The sequence below is a fragment of the Cervus elaphus genome, chromosome 30 (genome assembly GCF_910594005.1).
Source record: "Cervus elaphus chromosome 30, mCerEla1.1, whole genome shotgun sequence".
NCBI lineage: Eukaryota > Metazoa > Chordata > Mammalia > Artiodactyla > Cervidae > Cervus > Cervus elaphus.
The window spans coordinates 83,258,017-83,284,422 of NC_057844.1; the positions used below are offsets into that span (position 1 = coordinate 83,258,017).

The 26,406-nt window shown below is 44.4% G+C and overlaps 1 protein-coding gene across 3 annotated transcripts in view; it reads left to right on the top strand.

Annotated features, from left to right (window-relative positions):
• MYO16 (myosin XVI) overlaps positions 1–26,406 on the top strand; it is a 504,859-nt gene that overhangs the window by 468,207 nt on the left and 10,246 nt on the right. For all 3 annotated transcript variants that reach the window (XM_043891888.1, XM_043891887.1, XM_043891889.1), the window contains 2 exons: positions 7,718–7,876; positions 17,817–17,902. In XM_043891888.1, the coding sequence (XP_043747823.1) occupies positions 7,718–7,876; positions 17,817–17,902 (245 nt within the window). The remainder of the gene's footprint in view (positions 1–7,717; positions 7,877–17,816; positions 17,903–26,406) is intronic.

Genomic DNA, 26,406 nt, shown 5'->3' on the forward strand with positions numbered 1-26,406 from the left:
CGGGGTTGGCTCCGGCTCTCCACTCGGCAATTCCCAGGAAGCCCCCGAGGGGGCCCCCAGCTCAGGGACATCTCAGCGTTCCCCCGGCTGATGGGGAATGAACCGGCCAGCGTGCCTTTAGCCACCGTCTTCCAATTCTGGACTGCCCTGTGTCTCAGCTGGTCAAGAATCCGCCTGCAGTGTGGGAGACCTGGGTTCCATCCCTGAGTTGCGAAGATCCCCTGGAGAAGGGAAAGGCTACCCACTCCAGTGTTCTGGCCTGGAGGATTCCATGCACTGTATATAGTCCATATGGGGTCGCAAAGAGTCGGAGAGGACTGAGTGGCTTTCACTTTCACTTTGCAGCTCTGGATTGGGAAGTTCTCTCGGCCACTCACTGTGCTCACGGGTTTCTCTAGCTCCCCGGAGCTCTTCAAGGAGCCGTCTCCCCTCTAGTAAGAAGCTTCTCTCCCCTCTTGAAAATCTTGACCTCCCTTCCCTGAGAGAAGTTCTTCTCCTTAGCTTCTGTCTCCCCTCTGCTTTCTCCCCCCGAGAAATCCTTAGTTCCTCTCCTCCGGCAGACCCGTCCCCTCCTTGAACTCACACCTCCCACGTCCAGGTAAACCTGCATTCTAGTCCCGTGCCTGGTGAGGAGCTGGGCTCTCTCTGCTCGGAGGTTGCCCTGAGGACCCATGTAAACAGCATCAGGCCTGCAAGGAGTGTCAGTGAGGTCCAGCATTTCGCTGCTCTGTCATTCTCCGTGACATGCCCTCAGGAGCGGCAGGCCCCAGGGGTCAGGACTGGGCCAGCTGAGTTACTGCCGGGGTCCTCTATGCCTGCAGCAGGCTCTTTTTTTTTCTTCCTGTTTTCAACAAATTGAAACTTATGCAATTGGGGGAAGGAGGAACTTCTTTAAGAAAAAGAGTAAAAATGACCCAAATTTAAGGAGCGACGCAGACATGTATTTAACATGAGAAGATCAGTCAAATCAAAATACTCGTTATTCTATGCTTAGAAAAGTGCCTGCCCACGGTGGACGCTTGATGAAGATCTGTTGAAAGAAGAAGAAAAATAACAAATGTATTGCTACAACAGTTATAGAAATTCTGTCAAAAAGAGCAGTCAGGTCACAGATGTGAACTGAGCGCTTTGCCTGGCTTAGAAACGACCTTTGCAAGTGGGGTGGAGTCTGGAGACTCTTCCTTTAGCCTTGGGTTCCACTCACCTCTACTCATCTCCAGCTGCTAAGAGGCCACAGTCAATACTGATGGTTTTTTTTAAAAAAGAAACTATGTAGGGACTTTGTGGAACAATAATGAAATAATTATCAGTGGTGATGGCTGGGAAAATAGTGAAAACATGAAACCTCCTTCCATCGGTCAGGGATAGATTTCCAACATCCACACATCTTTTCTTCTGCGAGTTAACACTCTCAATAGAAATCAAAGCTCTGGCCCTTTGATTTAGTTTGTTTTTTAAAAATATGATGCTATTATTGACTGTATTCCCTACACTGTATGTTTCACTCTCAGTTATTTTGTAACCGGAAGCGGTTCCTCTCAGTCTCCCTCTCCTATTTCTCTCACCCCCCTCCACCCTTCCCTCTGGTAACGGCCTGTTTACACCTCTATTTTGTCATGTTTGTTCATTTCTTTTGTTTTCAAAATTCCACATACAAGTGAAGCATACAGCAACTTGTCTTTCTCTGTCTGACTTATTTCACTTAACACAATACCTCCACCCGTGTTGTCCGAAATGGCACGATTTCATTTTTCGTGGCTGAGTGGTAGTCCACGGCGGATGTGTACCACACCTTCCTTATCCATTCATCCATCAGGGGGCACTTGGGTTGCTTCCATTTCTTGGCTGTTATGTCTTGTCCAATTTAGCAACTTTAGGTGGAAAGCAAACAGCTCTGGCCCTTTGAATGAGTAGAACACGTTTACCTCACACAGTGTGAAATTTTCCTCTACCTTATAATTTTATAAGTAGTGGTTAAAACTCATAGGCGTATCATTAACAGTGGAAATCCTTTTATGTGTTTCCAATAATCGCATGTGAATGGGGAGAAATAATTGCTGAGATGCATGAGTTTTCTAGAATAATTCACATGAGTTTTTCAGTTAGTAAATTTGTCGACTCTTTTCCACTTACACATAGCATGGTTTCCTTTAGGAAGTGGGTTTTTGTATAACATTATTGTTATATTCATTCATTCATTCTTCATCCTTTTTTCTGTTCCTTTCAACAAATATTTATGGAGCACCTACTATATGCAGGCACTTTTGACACCAAGACTGCCGTTGAGCTCATGGCATCAGTTTTCTGGAGGGAGGAGACAGAAAATAAGCCAACAGTTGACATGTAGCGTGCCATATGGTGAGAAGGACCTTCTCTTTTGGTGAGAGAAGGTGACCCGGGTGAGGACAAGGGTGCTGTTTTCTCGAAGGTGGTCGGGAAGGTCGTTCTGCTCAGGGTGGTTTGAGCTGAGCCCTGAACACAGTACAGAGCCCCCGCCCCAGCGCTCGGGCCGCCCCGGGGAGAGTCGGAGGCTGAGTTGAGGGTTGCGGAGACGCTGGCAAAGCTGGGGAGGCAGGTGGCGGGCGGGTAGTTGGAAATGAGGTCAAGACAAGCAGGGAGTGAGATCCCGGGGTTGGGGAGTGTGGGTCTCTCAACCTCAAGAAGCCTTTGGATTTTGACCTGAACAAAATTAGAAACCAGCAGAGAGACGAGGGTGGGGAAGAGCAGGATCTGCCTTAGCTTTATGTTTTTAATTCCAAGATTTCATTTTTTTTCCCCCGGTGTAGTTGCTTTATCATGCTGTGTTCATTTCTGCCCTGCAGCAGCGTGAATCAGCCACACGGGCACATGTATCCCCTCCCTCTGCAGCCTCTGTCCCACCCCCATCCCACCTCCAGGTCATCATGGAGCCCCGAGCCGAGCTCCCTGTCTATACAGTGCTTCCCACCGTCTGTTTTACACGTGCTCATGTATATGCGCCAATCCCAGTCCCAGTTCATCCCACCGTCTCCTTCCCCTGCTGTGTCCACAGGCCACCTCCCTGATGTGACAACCAACAATGTCTCCAGACAGCGTCACATGTCCCCTGGAGGGTTGGGGGGTGTGGTGTCATCTCTTACTGAAAGTCACAGCTTTCGAAACATCACACCCACCCAGGATAACTAATGTATATACAAAAGCTAGCATTGGACTACAGGATTTTTTTTTTGTTTGTTTGCATTTAGATTTTGAGGTTTGCTCGAATTCTCCCATTCAAATAATACTCAACCAGAATGTGCCTTCATGGCCTCCTTGTGCTCAGGATTTTATGTTTGCGGCAGATCCCAGCGTGATTCATCCTCCGCAGACCTGTGAGAGCAGCCCCGGGTCGGGTCCCGGAGAGTCTGAGTGCACAGGCTGCAAGGAGATTCCGCAGGGATTGGAATTATCGAGTGTCAACGCTCCATCCATTAGGGGTCTGCCCTGAGCTGCACGGACCACTGATCTCACCAGGTGCACGGACGCAGACAGGACTCAGACACTCCTCTAAGGCTCTGGGTGGGGTTTTCCAGCACTCGCTTTCCTACTTGTTTGCTTAGATTCGCTGAGAATCGTAAACATTTTCTTTTGCCGTGACTTTTCTTCACCCTCAAAACCCTGAGGACCACGGCTTGGAGGCATGAACAAACCGTGACTTTACTGGCTCCATGCTATTTTTTTTTCCTAGTTTTCCATGAAGTATGCCTCCAACCTGTGGTTTTATAGCTAAGCCTTCTCCAGGCTTCCTGCCGGAGTCCTCGTGCCGTCCTGCTGTTGTAACATCTTCAGTGCTTAAGCAGGGTCACGGGCGCACCTTTGACAGGGCGGGTTGCAGCCATCCCGCCACGAGACTGACAGCGGGACAGCAGGACCAAACATCCAGAGCCTCTGCCCGAGCCCCTCACTGTGGTTGTTGAGAGATGAACAAGCTGGAACACAGACCCTCAGGCACTTGGATCCACCATGGAATCGGGGTGCTTACGGGCAGAGGCTGAACAGAAAGTAGAAACGGACACTCCCCTGGTTGATATTCATGCCTAAGCATAACCCCAAAGTGAGGATGTCAGTACTGAGGTAGCAGCTCTTGTTCCAGTGGCCAGAGGACACCTCTTCCACCTGGGGCTCCCAGTTCATTCCCACCAAGGCATGGGTGACAAAGACCCAGAAAAGAAACTGCCTTATCTTTACATCAGCAGGTGAAATAAGGAGGAATGAGTGTGGGTGGACCACAGAGCCCTGCACACCCCGGTCTAAACCCCACGGCTACACTGCCTCACTGTGAGACATCTGCGGGTGGGTTTACCTCCCCGGGCCTCATGACGTCACCTGAAAACAGGCGAGGGGGTGAGGGCTCCACCGCCTTGTTAGGAAAAAGAGAACTAAGTCCTGCCTGCAGCAGGAGATTGGCATGTAATGAACACACGGGGAGATGCTGATTACCGTAAGAACAATGTGAAGAATCGTCATCAGGGTGACCACGCATTCTTACGTCTTAAGAAGGGCTCACTTCCTTATTCCAACCCAGAGCCATTCTTGGAATAGACAAATGTTTGCTCTTATGTAGATCAAACCAGTCAATCCTAAAGAAAGTCAACCCTGAATATTCATTAGAAGGACTGACCCTGAAGCTGATGCTCCAAGACCTTGGCCACCTGATGTGAAGAGCTGACACATTGGAAAAGACCCTGATGCTGGGAAAGATTGAAGGCAGGAGGAGAAGAGGGTGGCAGGGGATGAGGTGGTTAGATGGCATCACCGAGTCGATGGACAATGAGTTTGAGCAAACTCCGGGAGACAGTGAAGGACAGAGGAGCCTGGCCTGCTGCAGTCCATGGGGTCACAGAGTCGGACACGACTGAGCGGCTGAATGACAACTACACTCTTATGATAAAAGCATAAAGAACACTTTCGTAGACAACATAAGGATTGCAGCCTAACTTGTATGACACATTTTAAAACATTTCTTGGCTGCAGTTGAACCTGTTGATGGGAATTATGAGGTTGTTTTTTTTTAAACTTTTAATAGCAAAAATGGAGGGTTCGACCAAAATTAAATGTATCAATTGTTTATGAGCTATCAGCTCATTCTGGGGGATGCTAGCATCACACACTCTTACCAAGAGTCCACACACCGTCTCAGAGGATTGAGTACTGAACCGCCAGACCTAAGAGGACTCCCTGTTACCTGGGGACAATGCCCTGTTTCACGCCCTGAGCCCAAACAAGACCCCTGGAGAAGGCTCCCTGCCCCACACGGCCTGAGAACCCGGGCTGCCAGCCCCACTGCCGCCCCACTGCCGCCCCACTGGGAGCCCACCACGGTCCATCACCCGCTGGCCTGGTCCTTCGCTTGTTGGTTGTCAACTGCGTTCCTGGGAGGGGAGCTCCCAGGTCCCTGCCTGTGCCTCGTGGTATCCCAGCTCCCGGGGAGAGTCTGGGCAGAGGAACTCTCAATAAAAGGCCGAACTAAGAAGGAAAAAAATAGTTTCAAGAGAAATAAATGCTGATAACTGTGTGTGTCTCGAGACGGCTTTAAATGTGTTTTAATAATTTTCAGAAAACTTTTTGGAAAAAGGCCAAATAGAGTTGACCAAATTGAATAGATATTCTTTCAGCTCCAGCCTGTTGGATGATCTCTGGTTGTCTTGAGCTAAGAGAGTGACAATTCCAAAACATGACCTTGGCCACTGTTCCCACACTGGCCTGGCCAAAGCCTTTTCACTCGTTTATCTATTGATATACATATATATACATATATAGACTTCCCTGGTGGCTCAGATGGTAAAGCGTCTGCCTGCAATGCAGACCCATGTTCCGTCCCTGGGTTGGGAAGATCCCCTAGAGAAGGAAATGGCAACCTACTCCAGTACTCTTGCCTGGAAGATCCTATGGAGTCGCAAAGAGTCAGACAAGACTGAGTGGCTTCACTTTCACTTTCTCTCTCTATATATAATTTTATTCATTTATTTATTTTGGGCTGTGTTGGGTCTTCCTTGCTGCAAGGACTCTCTCCAGTTGCAGTGAATGGGGCTTCTCATCGTGGGGGCTACGCTCTAGTCGCAGCTCTGGGCCTGCAGGCTTCAGGAGCTGCGGCTCCCAGACTCTAGAGCACAGGCTCGTATTTGTGGCCCGCAGGCTGAGCTGCCCCGTGGCCTGTGAGATTTCCCCAGATCAGGGACGGAGCCCGCGTCTCCTGCAGTGACAGGAAGATTCCTGACCACTGAGCTGCCAGGGACGCTCTTTTCACTTGTGTTTTAAATGCAAAGAGTCAGGAGCTACTCCCTGGGTCACGGAAATGTAAACACTCCTGGCTGGTTGTGAAAGCCCTGCTCTTTTTGCCCTCCTTCTGCCTGCCCACCGCTTGCCTCTCTAAGCCTGGCACACCCTCCTGTGTGTGCCCGCCAGGCACGTGCTCACTAGTAATGGAGTGGAAGCCACACAGCACGGAGGAGGGGGCTCTGACCAGGACCCCGGGTGGGGAGGGGTGCGCTGAGCTGGGGAGAGGCCACTCCAGGCCCAGAAGCGTGAGTCGGTGTGGGGCCTCTGGGAAAGGGCTCCGGGCCTGGGTGCTATCTGAGCGCACGTCCGAAGGGCCAGGGGAGGCAGTCCCAGGAGGGAGAGCTAGGGTTCCTCCCAGCCCAGCCTCCGGGGTGAGCTCGGCCTTTCTCCTGCCTCCCTCAGCATCACAAGAGATGAACTGTTCACCATCTGTAAAATCCAATAAAACGTATTATGTTTATTATCCTTATGAACAATGTGTTAGCCTAAAACTTCAGAAGGACCTAAGAGACAGAAGGGTCTACTGGGCACCCACAGCTAAGGGCCAGAAGCAGTGTGGCAAATCCTGATGTCACACAGGAATCCCCCAGGATTCCTTTTTTTTTTTTCGGCTCCTCAGCCTAATTTGGACAGCGGCTTCTGTGTATCTGCATCTCAGAGAGCTCAATATAGGACGTGTGTGTTGACATTTAGGTGATTTTCTAATGTACAGAATGCAGAAGTAGGGTTTTGAAGTCTTAATATTCCTAAGTGGGGACTCCCAGATGTCTCAGAGGTAAAGAATCCACATTCAATGCAGGAGACGCCGGTTCGATCCATAGGTCGGGAAGATCCCCTGGAGGAGGGCATGGCAACCCACTCCAGTATTCTTGCCTGGAGAATCCCGTGGACAGAGGAGCCTGGTGGGCTACAGTCCATGGGGTCGCAAAGACTCAGACAAGACTTAGTGACTGGGCATGCACACATTCCTAAGTGGATAATAACATATTTTGTAACCATAAAAGTATAGTTTGTTTTTTTTTTTCAAAACTGTAAGTTTTCCTCAGCTCTACTTAAAAACTCAGAAAACTTCTAAAACGTGAATATATCATCACATTTCTTTCAGGAAATGACCTTCACAAGATATGCAGTTCTATAATTACACATATGACATAAAAAATGCTATAGAATTTTGGAAGTAGCAGATTTATGAAATTCACTATTGTCACTTAACGCAGCCCATTACATGTAACAGGGGTATAGCAGACTGATGAATATATTGTAGACCATAAGTTTGATTAGGGATGATTATTAATTTACTGTTTCAAATGTAATGAGTGTTTGACTTCCTGAGTTTTATTCTTTCATTCCACTATTTGATTCAACTTATTGGGTACATTTGATCAGGAAAGAATCATTTTTTTCCTACAATTTATTTTAGGTTTTGAAACGAACATGAACCTTACTAGCCGAGATGATTTTGGTACTTCAGAAATTACATCAGAGACCCAGGACAGAAATGCAAATAACCATGGGATTCAATTATCTAATTCACTCTCCAGTGCAATGACTGCTGAAAATGGAAATTCCGTCTCAAACGGTAAGCACTTCTTTAAACTTGGAAGTAAATAGATACAAGTTTTAAGTTGTATCAACTTTCTAGGGAGAATGAATTTAAAACAAAAATGAAGTAGGCTTAAAAACTGGGAAAAGGCATAAAGGATGAAATATCACTGTAGGGTATATTGTCAACTTATTACTTTCAAGTTAAAGAATTAGAATTGCATTCAATATTAGCTAGCTTTTTTTCCCCAGAGATTTTTGTGGAGTATTTGGTCTGTGGAAGCCAGTATAAAATGAGACTTATCCTGAGCAGAGGAGATGATGATCTAATAGTATTTTTAAAGAAAAACATAATTATTTAAAAAACAAATTTTGTATGTAAGAAAGCTGTGGTACATATACACAATGGAATATTACTCAGCTACTAAAAATAATGCTTTTGAATCAGTTCTAATGAGGTGGATGAAACTGGAGCCTATTATACAGAGTGAAGTAAGTCAGAAAGAAAAACACTAATACAGTGTATTAATGCATATATATGGAATTTAGAAAGATGGTAACAATGACCCTATATGCAAGACAGCAAAAGAGACAGAGATGTAAAGAACAGACTTTTGGATTCTGTGGGAGAAGGCGAGGGTGGGATGATTTGAAAGAATAGCATTGAAACATGTATATTATCATATGTGAAACAGATCTCCAGTCCAGGTTTGATGCCTGAGACAGGGCGCTCAGGGCTGGTGCACTGGGATGACCCTGAGGGATGGGATGGGGGGAGGTGGGAGAGGGTTCCGGATGGGGAACACGTGTACACCCGTGGCTGATTCATGTCAATGTATGGCAAAAACCACCACAATATTGTAAAGTAATTAAAATAAATAAATTTAAAAAATTTTGTATGCAATAGTTGATTTCCAGTGTTTGTTAGTTTCAGATGTACATCACAGTGATTCAGATACACACACACACACACACACACACACACATATATTCTTTTTTATATTCTTTTCCCTAATAGGTTATTACAAGCAGTGAGTATAGTTCCTGTTGATTATTTCCATGCCTCAGAAAAGTGAAGGGAAATTGTATTGAAAGAATGGTAAACTCAACACTGTTTTAGGTATTCGATGTGGGTATGTCAGTGGACGTGTCTTATAGAAACTGACTTGGCTGTGTGTATCTGAAAGCTCTCTAATAGGGGCTTAGACACATAGCTTATTCCTTCCACCCTAGAAGCAGCCCAGGGCTTCTAGGTGATGTCTGAAGAGAAAATTCCCACCAATCTTCTCTTAAAGAGCCTGAGGGCATGGGTGTGGGCTGTAATGACACAAAGCAGGAAGGCCTCAATTCCAGGCTTTTCTCTGAAGGACGTCAGGGGTGCTCACCAAGTCCCCTGGAGGCAGCTGGGACTCGGGGCTGTGTCTCCTAGGACTGTGGGGACAGGCTGTGTCCAGCACCTCCCACGGCCCTAGGGCAAGGTTGAAGCGTCCACGGTAAGAGTCAAATGAAGAACTTGTTGGCCCCCAGCTCGTCTGTGAATCGTCTCAGTTCCTGGGGCCGGGCTGAGGTCCTTCAGGACGACAGAGGCCAGAGGCACCCAGAGAAGAGTGCATGGATCTATCCCAACGGACAGTGACATCTATCCTTACCTTCAGGATGTCCTGACAAACTGCTTTTCAAATACAAAGTCCAACACGTCATCAAAAGGGGACGGACACATGAGGACACAAAATAAGATGAAAAATTGTGAGCAGAAATAGCCATGTATCCACAGGGCCTCAAAAGACGAGTTCAGAAGCACATGCTTCAAAGTAAGTATGTTTACTTTGCCTAAGGAGATAAAAGAATGAAAATCTCAGCAGAAATCAGAAACCATAAAACATATCAAATGGAAATTCTGAGATTGAAGAAGGCAGTCATAAAATTAAGTACAATAGAGGATGAGTTTAAAGTTAATTAGACACAGCCATTAAAAAAAAAAAAAAAATCCTAGGGAAGAGGAAGATAAATCAGAAAATATCCAGAATGAAGCACAAAGAAGCAGAGTGGAAATTTCAGAAGTTGATTTAAAGACATAAAGGATATGGCCAGAAGGGTTCATTGGAATCCTAGGGAAAGAAGACGAAGTCCGTGGGGGAGAGAAACGATTTTGTGAGAAACTGGAGAGGATTTTCCAACACTGGTGTAAACACTAAGCAACTGGCTTAAGTCGGCAGTTTCTTATAAATATCCACCTTCTGTATGACCCAGCAGCCCCACCCTCAAGAGAAATGCAAACAGCGTCCACAGAAACACCTGTATGCAAATGCGAATCCCACTCTCATTCATAGTCACTTAAAACTGGAAATCCTAAAGGAAATCAACCCTGAATATTCATCAGAAGAACTGATGCTGAAGCTGAAGCTCCAGTACTTTGGCCACCTGATGCGAAGAGCTGGAAAAGACCCTGATACTGGGAGAGATTGAGGGTAGGAGGAGGAGGGGACAACAGAGGATGAGAGGGTTGGATGGCATCACCGACTCAATGGATATGAGTTTGAGCAGGCTCTGGGAGATGGTGGAGGACAAAGGAGCCTCCGTTCTGCAGTCCATAGGGGCACAAAGAGTCGGACACAACAGAGCAACTGAACAACAACAAAAACTGGAAATAAAGGAAGTGCCCTTCAGCTGGCGACTGGACTGGACAGTATTCGATATCTGTTGCCCTGTAACAATTACCCTCCACCCCCAGAACTTAGAGGCTGTTGTTTGTAGTATCTGTGGGTCAGGAACCTGGGTGTGGCTGAGCTGAGTGCCTTGGGTTCAGGGTCCCTCATGGGGAAGTGATCAGCCATCAGCCAGAACTGCAGGCGTCTTGAGGCTAGCTGGAGAGATGGTCCAGTTTCAGCATCACTCACACGAGCATCTCCACAAGGGAGGCCTCACTACAGGGCAGGGGCTTCCCCCTGGAGCAAGCTGTCCACAGGAGAGCTGGGAACAGCCACGGGGTGGAAGCCACGCTTGCCTCTCTGCTGCTCCTGCAGGGGACAGCCAGCGCTGCGGCCACATCCAGCTTGTTGGCTTCGGGCCACACGTCCAGTCGACTCACGGGAGTGGGTTCCATGAGGTATGAGTGCCTCCAGGTGGGCCCATCAGGGACCACTTCACAGGCTGCCCAGCACATGGAGCAACTCTGCGATAAAAAAGGATAAACCGCTACTGCCGTTGACAAAAATGTATGCATCACAGAGGCATTGCACTGCATTAAAAAAAATCCAAAGACTCAATGTCCATTTATTTGACATTTTGGAAAATGCAAGCATAGGGACAGTAAGAGATGAGTGGGCTGCCAGAGACCGGGGCTGGGCTGCCGTAAGGAAATATTCAGGCTGGGTGGTCTGTAAGGAGCAGTGGCTTCATGGCCACAGTTGTGGGGGCTGGAGTCCAAGGTTAGGGTGCCAACTTGGGTAGCAGCCCTCCTGTAGGCTACAGGTGGCCGGCTTCTTGCTTGTCCCCCAGTGGTGGAGGGAAGAAGGTAGCCAGCTCTCTGGGGCCACTTTTATAACGGCACTAACCCCATTTGTGGGGCTTCCACCCTCAGGACCTAATCATCCCAAATGTTCCACCTCCTAACACCACCACTTTGGGGTTAGGATTTCACCATGTGAGTTTTAGGGGGACACAGACTTCCAGAGACCTGGTTACCCCCCAAAGGTTCTACCTCCCAATGCCACCACATTGGGGGCTAGAATTCCAACGTATGGATTTTAGGGGGACAGAGATGTTAAGACCTCAGCAGACTGCAGACGGGCATGGGATATTGACAAACAGGAGTGAGTGTGTTCCTATAAATTTGGGCTTCCCTAGTGGCTTAGACCATAAAGAAGCTGCCTGCAATGCGGAAGACCTGGGTTCAATCCCTGGGTCAGGAAGATCCTCTGGAGGAGGGCGTGGCAACCCACTCCACTATTCTAACCTGGAGAATCCCATGGACAGAGGAGCCTGGCGGGCTACAGTCCATGGGATTGCAAAGAATCAGATATGACTGAGCGACTAAGCACAGCACAGCACGTACGATAAACGTGAATCTTTCTGTCTATAGTGTGACTTTTAAAAAAATAAATAAAACCCTGAATAGAATAAATACAAAGAAAGCCACACCTAGGCATAACATAGTAAACCAAGCCTGAATCTTAAAAGCAGCCAGTGAAAGTGAAAGTCACTCAGTTGTGTCCAACTCTTTGCGACCCCATGGACTGTATAGTCCATGGAATTCTCCAGGCCAAAATACTGGAGTGATTAGCCTTTCCCTTCTCCAGGGGATCTTCCCAACCCAGGGATTGAACCTGGGTCTCCCGCATTGCAGGCAGATTCTTTAAAGCGGCCAGAGATTAAAATAAAAAGACAAAATACCTTCAAAGAATCAGTGGACATCCAAAGACAATGAAATAACATATTTTTTAAAATGAGGAAGCAGGAAGGTGGGAAGGTAGCCAGGATGGTGGTGCCCTGGCCTCACCCTCCTTTCTCTGACTTCCCTCTGGGTCCACATAAGGTCGTAGCGTGTGTGTAGTTTTTCATCTGAGAATGTTGTTCACCCAAGGATGCTCATTGCTGACCTGCCCAGCAGGAGGAGGTAAACAGATCCTGGATAAAATCTAACAGGCGATTCTCATCGCAAGTCTCACTTTGCTTAGGAGGAGTCACAGGGTGGGGAATTGATTGGAGCAGGGTTTGTTCCAGTTTGGCATGAAGGATCCCAGGGTAATGTGGGGAGGTCCTGTTGGCACCCAGCAAGAAGATTGGTTCAATGGCACACACACATAGAAAAAGCCCCAAAATGTTTCTGAATGCTAACCACCCCCGGCCCCAACATTAAGCAGGGATTACATATAAGGGTTGGAAATGTTGACTCTAAGATGACAGCTTTTTGGTGCCTTGCGAGGAATTGACACAGGGAAGACAGAGAAGGATTTTTATACCGGCCGTAAAGATTTCTAGGGAAAGGACCTGCAGTTACCCAAAAATGTGCTACCGCCAAGAACAGGCAGAGACTGCACCAGCTCCTGGGGTCCCGCAGCACGGGTCTTCCCTAAGTTTTCTCTCTGACGTGAGCAGCCTGTTTAAGTAATCTGTTACTGCTCACAAGGTGTTTTCATTTTATGCAGGTTATAGAAACTACATGTTTATGTGACAATTTGAAAAATATAGGAGAGAAGAAACAATAAGTAAAAACTACTATTCCTTATATTACCTGAAAATCCCCCGAACATGTCTCATATTCCACTTTGTAGAATTCTGTATTTTTTTAATTCAGATATATCTGTGTGCTTATGTAAGATGTTTGTGTTGTTTTTTTTTTTTTTTAAATAAAGCTTGAGCTACACTCTGCACATGGCTTTAACCACCTGCTTTTTTCCCTGAGGGATCGCATGTAGTATATCTCTAGGTGAACAAATGCAGCTCTGTGTTGTTGACAGCTGGTCATTAATTGTATGGGATGCATAGCTTCTCATCAGATAGGACGACCGTGACTTAAAATAAGCAAGTCCTACCTATTGGATATTAGAATTATCTCCCAATTTTCCACCCTTGAAATAACACTAGGTGTTTATGTTGGATTACTCCAACTTGATTGAAATAGGCATTTTGTAAAAGTTTTCATGTTAGTGTGTAATGTTTGAAATTATGCGTGTGTGTGTGTTTAGATGGAAATGTAGAGATGCAATCTTTCTTATACATGAATATATATGGCTGAATGCCTTTCCTATTCACCTGAAATTATCACAACATTGTTAATCGGCTATACTCCAACATAAAAAGTTAAAGAGCAAAAACATTCCTTTCTGAAATCTCTGATGATAACCCTTTATAAAAAGATAAGGATAACAAAAACATTGTATACCCTTATATTGAAATTAAACATTCCTAAAATGTAAAAACAGAATTTGAATGATGGCATTAGTCAACAAGTACCTGATAAGGGACCCTTTCTCAGAGGTTGCATGCATCTAGTATGAAGGTAATCATCTGCTTTTTATTTTCAATTTTGGGGTATTTAAGGATAGCTACTAAACAACAAAAAAAAATAATTTAAAATATATTGTATAATCAAAACTAAATACACGAATATTTAAAAAGGTAACCATATATCCTTTCATTTTTATTAAATCTTCACCCCCTGACATTCTCCCTGGCTGACCTGGGGTCATGCTCTTCTTTCCTGAAGAAAGAGAAAATAGGCATACCCCTTTGACAAAATATTTAATTTGTCTGTGTTTTGAGTCAAAAGCCAAAAACTATGGCTTATGGGAAATACCAAAAACTCTGAGTCTTATTCTAAAAATCAGCTAAATCCCAAAACCGGTGGAACAAACAAACAGAACTCCTGTAGACCAAATGGAAATTTTTGTGGGATATAGTGCCTGAAATTAATCATATAAAATTAAATATTTAGGAATATTGGGCTTCTAAACTTCAGTATGTAACTGACAGTGTATGTTCAAACCCTGGAACCCAGATTTATATGTTACGCCTTAAATGCTGACAGAGAACAGATTTTAAAATAACGTCAGGTCTGTATTGCAATTCATAGATGATCACTTGAAAATCTCACGAGTTCTGTGCACAAAAGGAAAATTATTTCAGCTAGGCTTTCAGCCTTTCAAAGCAACTTGACGTGTTTATGTTGACCTACTTGTGTTGACACCATGAAACCTTCCCATGACTATAAAAATATCTGGCACAAGACTCTGGCGACGCAGTACTGGCCTTCACTGATTGGAACAGCGTTGCATATTTCATAGGAACCCGTGAGTCCTGTGCCAAGGCCAGAGTCAGAATATCCCTCCTAGTCAGTATGGTAAAAACTGGCTGAACATTATACATGCACAGCACGTGATACGCTGTTGTTCAGTCGCTCAGTCGTGTCCGACTCTTTGCGACCCCATGGACTGCAGCACGCCAGGCTTCCCTGTCCATCACCATCTCCCGGAGCTTGCTCAAACCCATGTCCACTGAGTCGGTGATGCCATCCAACCATCTCATCCTCTGTCACCCCCTTCTCCTCCTGCCCTCAATCTTTCCCAGCATCAGGGTCTTTTCCAGTGAGTCGACTCTTGGCATCAGGTGGCCTAAGTATGTTACATACACACAAAGTATGATACGTATGTGATCATTATAACCCAGATCGGTTAGTAGCACGGATTCACAGTCAACAGCGTATAGTCAATATGCTTTCTGAATAAAGTCACGAGATGGGAATAAATGCTTAAAATAACTTGAAGTTTTAATTGAGTCAGAAATCGTGTTATTTTCGAGGAAACAGTTCCTCTTGAATGCCAGTATCTGCACGCTACCTCTGCTACCCAGCAATAACGATCTGTTTGTTCATTTGCTGAAATATAGTTATGTGTGGGTAATTATAGCTATCACTTACTTTAATTGCCATCTTTTACTGATGTGAACACAGGCTTAGATCTTTTCTCGTATACTTAATTATTCCCTGGACTTGTGGTTATTTATCATTAGATTAGAGAACAGTTTTTAGTGCTAGAACGTTGTCATTATATCAAACAAAATATTGTGAATCTGAAGATGTTTATTTTGTGGGGACAGACCTAACAAATTCTATCTAGGCCATTTTCTGCTGCTTGAATGACTACGTATTTTATCATTGGGCATCGGGGGGAAAAATGGCAATTAAAAGAATAGAGTCCTTACGTTTGGTTTTACGTTTAGCACTCTCAGAAGATTTGGCTTTTTAAATCTGTGCCGTGTTTATCCTCAGCATATTGTAAGGATAATCTGTGAGGATACAGTCCTGGGTGAACACTTCCAAGACCGGTAGCCCCGCATTCTTTGCATAGACTCTAAGGCCACAGTGAACCTAGGCCCCAGTAGGACCGAACCTCACTGCTCTGGGAACCTCGGAGAATGGCTTTTTCTCTTATACTCAAGAACAGATCCAGACCACTGGGCATGGAGCCTTTGCTTGGAATCCATGGAATACACTCGACTATAGGCTTTACAACATCACCTTGTTTGTGAGAATTGTAGAAGATTCTTTGGAACTCATACTGCTTTCTGAGTTAGAGCCTACCTGCCCGGAGAAGCAAGCCTTCACTTGACAATCTGGAATATTGTGCAATTATCTATTCTGAGCAGCAGAAGGTAGTTTTGTAAGGGAAGCAGGCTCCTCAGGCATTCAGAGAGCCCTGCCCCACGCCTCCTTTCCATTTGAAGATATTTTGAAGTCATAATAAGTAATTTCTAGTTGGGACTTAATTTCATTCCGTTTCCCACACTGGCATTGGGAGGTTGGGTTGAAAATGACCAATGGAAGGGCCTTTAACTCCCGGGCCACCCCCCACTCCACGTCCCCACCCCCACCCCCGCCCTGGCCGAATTGCAGGCCACCCCCAGGATGTGGAATCCTCTTGTGTTCTGTTGCCTCAGCCCGTCCATCCCTTCCAGGCTGGCCCTCCCGCCTCTTCCTCACCTTTTAAAATCCCCTCCTCCTGGAAGGTCTGCAGCCTTTGGCCTCTCCACCACCCCTCTTCCTTTAATTCCTCCAACCACAGTGGATCCTTGCTTTCTCCAGACCCAGTTCAACACCACTCATGCTCCACATAACCTGTAAGCCGTCCTGTTGTGTCCTTTTAAAAAATTTATTAATTGACTCTAATTGGAGGACAGTTACTTTGCAGCATTGTGGTGGTTTTTGCCATACGCCAGCATGAATCAGCCGTGGGTATATGTGTCCCCCCCCATCCTGAACCCCCTCCTCCTCCCCACCCCACCCCACCCCTCCAGCTTGTCACGGAGCAGCGGCTTTGGGCGCCCTGCTTGCTGCATCAGACTCACGCTGGTCACCTGTCTCACAAACGGTGATATACATGCTCCAGTGCTGGTCTCAAGTCGTCCCACCCTCCGCTTCTCCCGCTGAGTCCAAAAGTCTCTTCATAAAATCTGTGTCTCCTTTGCTGCCCTGCACGAAGGGTTGTCAGTGCCTTCCTTCTAGATTCCATTTCTTAAGAATCATTCCCATTAAGACTTGAGCTCCTCAGATGCAGGACTTCTCTCGGCTTTTGATCGCGTCTCCCAGCGCTGTGACCCAGAGGATACCCTGATGCTCCCTGACTGTCTTCGGCTGGCCCCGGGTGAAGCGGGTCTTGCTGTTGACTTGGTTCTGAGTTTGGATCCTCGCTGAGTTTCTGTCCGGATTCTGCGAGCCATCTTCCAGTTGATAATTCAGTTTTAAAAAGTGGGTCACGGCCCTCTTCTCCCTGCCCAGGTCCCCAGCCTCTGTAAGAAGTCCGGTGAACGGGATTCTCTAGAAGCAGACGTTCATCTCGCTCATCGCGGGCTGCGTGTCCCCATCACACTTTTGCGACCCCTCCTTCACACGCAGCCCAAGCTTTTAGCTTTGCCCCACTCACCTGGTCATACAGTTCATTCCTGACTGTCTGCTCGTCTGGCTGCCTGGAAACGCCAGCCTGTGTCTGATCTTAGATTTCTGCTCATCCTTCCCTGGTTTTTCTGTGTGTTGTTCTTACTTTTTTGTTTTTGTTTTTTTCCCGTTTCAACTGCCCTGACCCCACAAATGGGAAAGAGACTGCAACCCCAGGAACCCATTTACCCTCATTGTCCACAAGCTTCTCCTTTCCCCCGTCAGCCTTTCATCAGACTTATTTTCAGCCTCTAGAAAAGTTTCCCTTCTCCCCTTCAGTACTTCCTTGCTCACCTCTGTGCTATTATGACATTTTTTTCTTATCATTCTATCTTTTTTTGCCAGTACCCTTCCTCTTTGCTTAGCTAAACCTCCAGCAATGCCTGTATTCCCACGCTGCTTTGAGAACCTTGTTATTCAGAGTGTTTACTGACCTTCATTTCAGTCTGCGAAATGCCACTCTTTAGTTTGTTCAGTGAGTTCCTGACTGACTTTATTCGAGGAAAGGACACGCAACCTAATGGCTATGCTGTGTTGCCCTCTGTAGGTTTACCTGAAGAAGATGGATTCTCCAGGCTGTCTGGGGGTGGAGCCTCCTCCTTTCAGAGACACAGAGAGAGTCACACCACTCAGGTAAGGACCCCTCGGTGTTTTGATGCCCACCTTTGCTGTGATAACTGGAGCTAAAAGACAAGAGTTTCGTGAAGGTGTGACCAAGAGCGTTTGTTCCCGTTGGACTAGGGGACACAGTTTTTTCCAATTCTGCCTTAAGTTTCTTCTCCTCAACATTCTTTCTCCTTTTCTATTGGCTGACTCGCACTTATTTTCTGCTCCTTTCCTGGTGGCTCGGGCAGTAAAGAATCCGCCTGTGGCGTGGGAGACCCATGTTCGATCCCTGGGTTGGGAAGATCCAGTAGTCTTGTCTGGAAAATCCCATGGACAGAGGAGCCTGGGGGGGGTCACAGTCCATGGTGTCGCAAAGAGTCAGACATGACTGAGCCAATAACATTTAAAAGAAGAATGTCCAGAACACATAAAACTTAATAAATGGCCTTAAATGAAGCATTATAGACGTACTTTACCCGTGGGCATTATAGTCACTGCCAGGTGAGAAGAAGGTTGCAGTCACTGAAGGGTCCTCATATTTCCCGCGTTTGACCTCAGCTGAAGTGAGAAGGCTTTCAGTGACAACATCATGGACATAAAATGCTTGAAGCCTGTGTGGTTTTATGACCATTATCTCTCAGTTAGCACCTCAAATCCCACATAATCCAAACGCATCTACAAACTATCATATCATCAGAACACTGCAAAATCAAAATGAGTTTACAGCTCACAAAACTGTTTTGATATGCTTCAGTGATTTCACATGTATGCATAATGTGTTTGGCCTCAACAAGTTCACCAAAATAAAGAGGATTATCACTTAAAAATAAACTCTAGCGTTTGTAGAAAGAAAAAGGATTTATATCAATAGTTTAGTGTTCCTTTTATGTTCAATTTAAAAATAAAGTCTTTAAAAAATATGACTTTGCTTTGAAGGTGGTACACAACCAAAAATGTATTAAAGATTTTACTGTTGATATATTAAAGATTATTGCTTTAGCAACAAGATTATCTTGTATGAAGTTGCAGTACAACTTCTGCTATGTCAGATATCTACAGTAAAATTATCTAAAGTCAAGTATCTAGATGTTTCCATGAAACCAGCTATCTATCCAGTTTCCATCAGAATATTTGACATTATATAGGCACAGTTATATTATCAGCTGAGATTTTTGTAAATAACACTGATGAGGTAGTGAGAAAAATCAATAATTTTAATCTTAAAAATAAATCTTACAGTAGGCAATATGCTGAAATCACTTACACTGATATATAGGCATTGAAATAGGGAAAAAAAATGCTGATTGCTTGCAATAATAGATTGTCCTAATCTCCCCTCTGTTCCTCAGAGATGCACTTATTTCACCTTGTAAACATTGCAGATGCTTTATCTACGATAAGTCACGGGGGACCTGCTTGTAAAGAACAGAACGTTGGCTTGACTTTTGTCAAAGGGTTGACCCCTACACGTTGGGGCACAGCAATAGAGACACCCTTCCCAGGGCTTCCGCTGTGCTGTGCGTCATAGAGAAAGAAGGAGCCTTAACAGAGGCATCTTGGCAACTTCCCTGTGGTCTTCCATTGATTCGGTTAAGATGTCAAGAGAGATGGGAGAGGTCACCAGGACTAATTTTCTGTTTTGTCTTTTTCTTTTTAAGAGTTGTTTTTTTTTTTTTGATGTGGGCCATTTTTTAAATCTTTATTAAATTTGTTACAATACTGCTTCTGTTTTATGTTGGGTTTTTTTTTTTTTTTTGGCCACAAAGCATGTAGGATCTTAGCTCCCCAACCAAAGATCGAACCTGCACCCTGCATTGGAAGGCAATGTCTTAACCACTGGGCCCCCAAGGAAGTCCTAGGAATAATTTTCCACTCCCAGCTTTCACTGAGAGCTTATTTTCAAAGGCAGACAACCTCCAGTTATCTCATAGTGCATTTTTTTCAAGGAAATGGGAAACCAGGCTCATTTTCTTGCTGCCTGGTGCAGGCTCTCTCTTGGCAGGACATGTGTGTCAGTGCTGGGTACCCATCACGGTTAGGTGGAGCTCTGCCTTGAATGACCACACATCTCTCAGCATAAATGCCTCTTGGGTGACGTTTATAGAGGAAATATAAACACATCAGGCATCTTGCACTCTAGATTTTCTAGTAAAGCAATTAAGTAAGAATTCTATAAAATCTGCCTTGAACTGATTGGGCATGCAGCAATAAAATTAAATGCTGACAAAAATTGAATTCCTCTTTGAGGATGTCTGTATTTTAATTAACATCATCAGTGATTTTAATGAAATCCCTTTAAGGAAGATGAAATGTCTGGGCATTATTGCAGATAAAGAAATCAAGAAATAGATTTAGTAATTTGCCAGAGATCACAGGGAAAATGCAGAGTGCAGGGTTTGAACGGGTGTCAAGATCCTCTGTCTTGTTTCTGAGAAGAAACTTGCCATAATTCAGTAAAAGTGATGGAGACGTCATCTAGCTTTTACATAAAATTTGGAAGGCAAAGTCTTCCAAAAGACGGGTTGAGAGCAAACCAAAAGAAGTTTGGGTCAAGGTAAAAGTCTTAAATAGCTGTAGTGGACATCTGTGGTTGTATTTTTAGCTGCTGGCCACATATTTAAATTTCTCACTGACCACAATGAAAGTTTAAGGGAAGAGACTTCACCTTCCTCCCCTCCTTGGCGAGCTGGGCAGATGCTTGTGACACGCGCTCAGTCTGTCCAGCGTGGATTGTGAGTTAACAGACATACAGCGGAAGGGACGGGGATAGATGTCACCCCCGGGGGCCACCTAGGGGTGGTGGCTCCCTCCAGGGGCCACAGAGGTTAGCCCATGTCTGTGACCACAAGCCACTGCAGTCACCTTGGGTCCAGCCCACGTGCCAAGCCTGCCTTCTGAAATTCACGCCCAGTTATTTTGCTTTCCAGTAACGCTTCTGCCTGTGAGAGTTAGTTTCTGTTGCTTACAAAGGAGAATTTTGACTGGCACACAAATTTGATTTTATTCTCATTATCTATAAAATTGACTTTGGAGCCACAAGTTTTTTTTTTAATTTAATTTTTCTATTCTCTATTTTGTTTAAATTGAAGTACAGTTGATTTCCAATGCTGTGCTAATTTCTGCTCTACAGAAAAGTGATTCAGTTATACACATATATACATTCTTTTTGAAATTTTCTTTTCCATTATGGTTTATCCCAGGAGATGGGATAGAGTTCCCTGTACTAGCCAGTGGGACTTTGTTTTTTATCCATTCTTTATATGATGGTTTTCATCTACTAACCCCAAACTCCTAGTCCATCTCTTTCCTTCACTCACAGTGATATGGTGTGGTTTACAATCTTTGATTTTCATTTCATTTCTTGCCAAGCCTACTGTTATATCCTTTAGCTTTCATAAAGAGCACTAAAAGTTGTTCTTACTATCTGATGTATTCAGATATTCACTGTAAGAAATCGTAGATGGTTTCTGATAAAATAATGGCCATCCTGTGCCTGAGAGCTTAATAAATATCTACTGCCTCTGGACACAGCCTCCAATGAAAGCCCGAACAGAATCAATATGCAATTGATCCACATCAAGAAACAAATTGTTATGTGGTTTGTTTTACTGAACCATCAAAGGAGCCTTTTTGTAATGTCACATATCAAAGAAATGAAGAGTTGCAGACCACTCAATAAACCCAATGCCTTTCTTCATCCATTTTATTTGTCATGCGGACTGCTTGAAATGTATTGTGACGGGGAAAGAAACAGTGTGTTAGATAAAACAGCAAAATGTAGACACCTATTGTTTAATTGTTAAGGCGTGATTCTTAAAACACATGCTGGGAATTAGAAATTAGGCAACCATTTCAGACGGAGTCATATGTATCTCACTGATAAGCTACTAACCAAGGGAGATCTAACAGAGAGAGTGCTTCCACACAGCTGAGGCTTCAGGAAATCTGTATGCAGACCTCATGACTTCCATATCATGTGCAAGAAATGAAGGCAGTAAATTAATTGGGTGGTAGAAGTTAAGCGGCAGCGTTTTCAACAGAAGGGACATGTCCTGTATAGATATATAGAAACTCGGAAAATAACAAAAATAAATCCCATATTTTATATGTCTCCTTCATAGAATTGCACCATATGTATATCCTAGATGTTTCAAACACATGATGTTTTTTTCCGGTGAAGACATTGACTGTCATCAAAGAGGAAAATTCAGTTTTAAGAAGTATGAAAGGGATGAGAGAGCAGAATTGTGACTGTGCTTTTGTATGTTTTGCTGCTCCGGCGGGAGTTGGTGATGGACAGGGAGGCCTGGCGTGCTGCAGTTCATGGGGTCGCAAAGAGTCGGACACGCCTGAGCGACTGAAACTGAACTACTGAAGTATACTTGGTGACTGTGTTTTTAAAAGGAGAAAGATCTCATGATATCTCTGCAGGTCACCTTTTTCCTTTTTAAAAACTTGGTCACGGGACTTCCCTGGTGGTCAAGGGGTCGAGACTGCTTCCACTGCAGGGGCTATGGGTTCGATCCCTGGCCAGGGAACTAAGATCCCATGTGTGGCATGGCCAAAAAATAAAAATATAGTCACGATTCTGATTTCTCATTCCTTCAATGTTAAAAAAAAAAAAAAGAAAGAAGCCAGGATGAGCAGGGCTGGGAGTGACTAGACTGGTGTGGAGGAAGGCTGGGTTGGGTTGCAACTTTAAATCAGATGACAAACAGAAACCGTTCTGAGAAAAGATAAGGTAAGAAAGTCAGAGTGTCAGCCAGGTGGGGTCCGGGGAGCCCCTCAGGTGGGATGAGCAGAGACCCTGTATATAGCCAGCCTGGACCCTGAGATGGTCAGCGAGACTGGGAGGGAATAAATCTACATATTACTGGACATTTTCACAAAGAGCAATAATTACCATGAGTCACGTGTTAGTGCTAGAAAAGGGGAGCTTTTAAGTTTACATACTCTAGCAAGAGGCTAAATGTAAAATACCAGTTAGGATCATACTGCATTGTCTTTCTTTAAGACAATGAACCAGCTTTGGAAACCTTGGTCTGCTCAGAAAATAAGTAAAGGGCAAGTATTTGCATTTTCTGTAAGTGGAAACAGTAAGAGAAATAGCTCTACTCCTCCCAAGATAACAGAGAATTGGAATATTGACACCTGGGAACCCAGGCCCCAGACGTTCTGACTTGTTAATTGTTCAGTCAGTTTAGTTCAGTCGCTCAGTCCTGTTCAACTTTTGCAACCCCATGGACTGCAGCACACTAGGCTTCCCTGTCCATCACCAGCTCCCGGAGCTTGCTCAAACTCATGTCCATTGAGTCGGTGATGCCATCCAACCATCTCATCCTCTGTCGTCCCCTTCTCCTCCTGCCTTCAGTCTTTCCCAGCATCAGGGTCTTTTCCAAGGAGTCAGTTCTTCACATCAGGTGGCCGAAATATTGAAACTCCAAGATATTGGAGTTTCAGCATCTGTCCTTCCAGTGAATATTCAGGGTTGATTTCCTTTAGGATTGATTGGTTCTACCTCCTGGCTACCCAAGGGACTGTCAAGAGTCTTCTCCAACACCACAGTTCAAAAGCATCACTTCTTCAACGCTCAGCTTTCTTTATAGTCCAACTCTCACATCCATACATGACTATTGGAAAAACCATAGCTTTGACTAGATGGACCTTTGTTGGCAAAATAATGTCTCTGCTTTTTAATATGTTGTCTACTTTGGTCATAGCTTGTCTTCCAAGGAGCATGCGTCTTTTAATTTCATGGCCACAATCACCATATGCAATGATTTTGGAGCCCAAAAAAACAAAGTCTCTCACTATTTCCATTGTTTCCCTATCTATTTGCCATGAAGTGATGGGACTGGATGTCATGATCTTAGTTTTCTGAATGTTGAATTTTAAGCCAACTTTTTCACTCTCCTCTTTCACTTTCATCAAGAGGCTCTTTAGTTCTTCTTCACTTCCTGCCATAAGAGTGGTGTCTTCTGAGTATATGAGGTTATTGATGCTCTGTGTATTAATGGGATCTGACAACTTTGAAAGAAAAATTTAGGCTAAAGGAAGAGAAAATTTTCTGTGGTGCTAAAACATAATCAGCCAACATCAGTGAAGGAATTTATTTTATGACCTTAGAAGACCTCCAGGGCCTGATTCTTCGCTGATCTCTTTGATTACACTATTATTTGAAACTGTCATTTCATATTTCTGACTCTGCCAGAAATAGGTTCTAAAACAGATGAACTATGATATTGGGAAGAAGTGTCATGAAGTCAATGATATAAAAAGCCTAAATTTTGAAGCCCTAGTGGATTTAAATTAATTTTATACACTTGCAGGTGATTTTTATTATCTATTTTGGGAAAGAAGTCTCGATTAAAGAGATTTGCTCTCTTATGTTGCCAACTCTGGCAAAATCTTGTCTCTTTTTCTTCCTAATGCTTCCTGACATCTGCTTTCCTTTCCCTGTTTTCTCTAGCATCTGTACCCAATGGTTTGCCATGATTATATCTTAAAGATGCTGTCACTCACCCCAGACATCGCACCCTGGCAGACGTAGGGCCCACCTAATCCATTTCTTTTGAGGCACCTGGCTGGACTACATTTCCCAGCATCCTTGTGGTTGGGAGCTGTCATGTGACTGAGTTCTAGCCAATGGAAAGGGAGCCACAGTGGTGTGTGCTCTGCCCAGGCATGACCTCCGCAAACCTCCCTTCAGCTACCAGTGTTCTATTTTCTTTCCCATCCAGAAGCTGGCTACACAATATTCCAAGACCCTGCAAGATGCAAAGTGCAGTCACAACAGTGTAGAAGGTCACCTGCTGAGCAGAAATACCCATTTTAGCCTTAACATGAGCGATATGCTTCTTTGGGGCCAGTCCATTGGTATTTGTGGTTTGCCTGTTATAGATAGCAACTTGAGTAAAATACACACTGATACCTTTTTAAAAAGTTATTTATTTTTTAACTGAAGGATAATTGCTTTACAGAATTTTGTTGTTTTCTGTCAAACATCAGATGGATAACTTTTATCATTTATTTGGCCTAATGTTTTACATGTTGCTGCTGAGAATTATTTATAGTGCTTAATTAAGTTTAACCTAATTAAGCACTATAAGTAATTAGCTTAACCTAATCTTTGTAAGGGTAAATATTATAAAGTTAAATAATAAGTTTAACCTCCATTATTGAGCAATTTTTATTCTTTAAGACAGTAAAAATCAGCCTGTTGATATCTTCTGATAATAGAATTGCTGGGATGTTACTTACCAGACATTTTAATACGAAATAATGATCATTAGTGCCCCCACCAAGTCATACATATGTAAAACAGAAGCTTGCATTTCTTAACAACTGGTCACTTAGAAATTCCTCAAAATCAATAGACTTGGTTTTAATCAGGGACAAAATCAGCCCCGTGTAATACCCTGGGCACCCTGGAGAAATGGTCCAATGCTTTTAGGACCTACTGTGCATTTCATGATTAGAAAGATTTGCCTGTCTTATCCCTCATTCCCAAGCGGGTGGCTCTGTTGGGTAGCTAGACTCGGGAGGGAGACCTGAGGTGGAGGACGGAGATTATTCCGCCATGCAGTAAGTTCACGGTCCAGGGAGTTGCTAAACTATACCCTTTAGCTAATTATAGTTGATTTAAAAAATCTATTTGAATTGGGCTAAAGGTTTTATTAGCATTCAGTTTCATGAAGTGGTTTTTCTCTTATTTAATTATATTTAATATCATAACACACAGATTGTAATTGTTTCCAGAAAAAAAATATTTTGAGAAGTGAATAACTTAACAGGTAATCTGTGCCCTACAAACTAACACAAGTGAAGATGCTGGCTATTTGGACAAGTTGGGGTGAGTGTCCTTGGACTTGAACCCGCATCCTCTGGAGGCTGAGGAGCACTTAGCTGCCACGGTTGAGACCTTTGCTTTGCTTACTTTCACCTGCATCTTACCTCCCTCCTGACTTCCATCTCCACTGCTAGCTTGGAGCTGAGTCTCAAACTGGACATGGCACAGAGTGCTTCGCCGTCTCCCATGTTTTTTGGTCATTGTCACTGTAGATGTGAACAAAAGGATGGACAGGGTTCCTGATCCACTTGACTCAAGTAGCCTTTCTTCTTTTAGTGCCTGACTCATCCTTTCATTCCAGAAGAAATCCCGCAGCCCAGTAGGAATCTCTTGGCCATCCTGCCTTGCCATGAGTCACGTCTCTGCTGTATTCCAGCCATAGTCATTGTATCTGCAGTTTATTGGCCAGTTAATGCTGTGCTTCCTCGTGATGTTTTTGCGCTGATGTCCTGTTTAGGCATGTTTGTTCGTCTCACTCTCTGAGTTTTCCATCTTGTCACTCACTTTGCATGAAAGCCTTTTGAGGGAGCTGGTCATATTGTGTGCTTCCAAGTCCTGTAAGCCCATCACAGCACTTTCTGTCTCGTAACTGTTGAAAGCATGTGCAGTCATTGACTAGCAGACGAGAAAAACTTGGAAGTCAGCATGATTAAGAAGGTTGACTAAACTCAATGTACTTGAA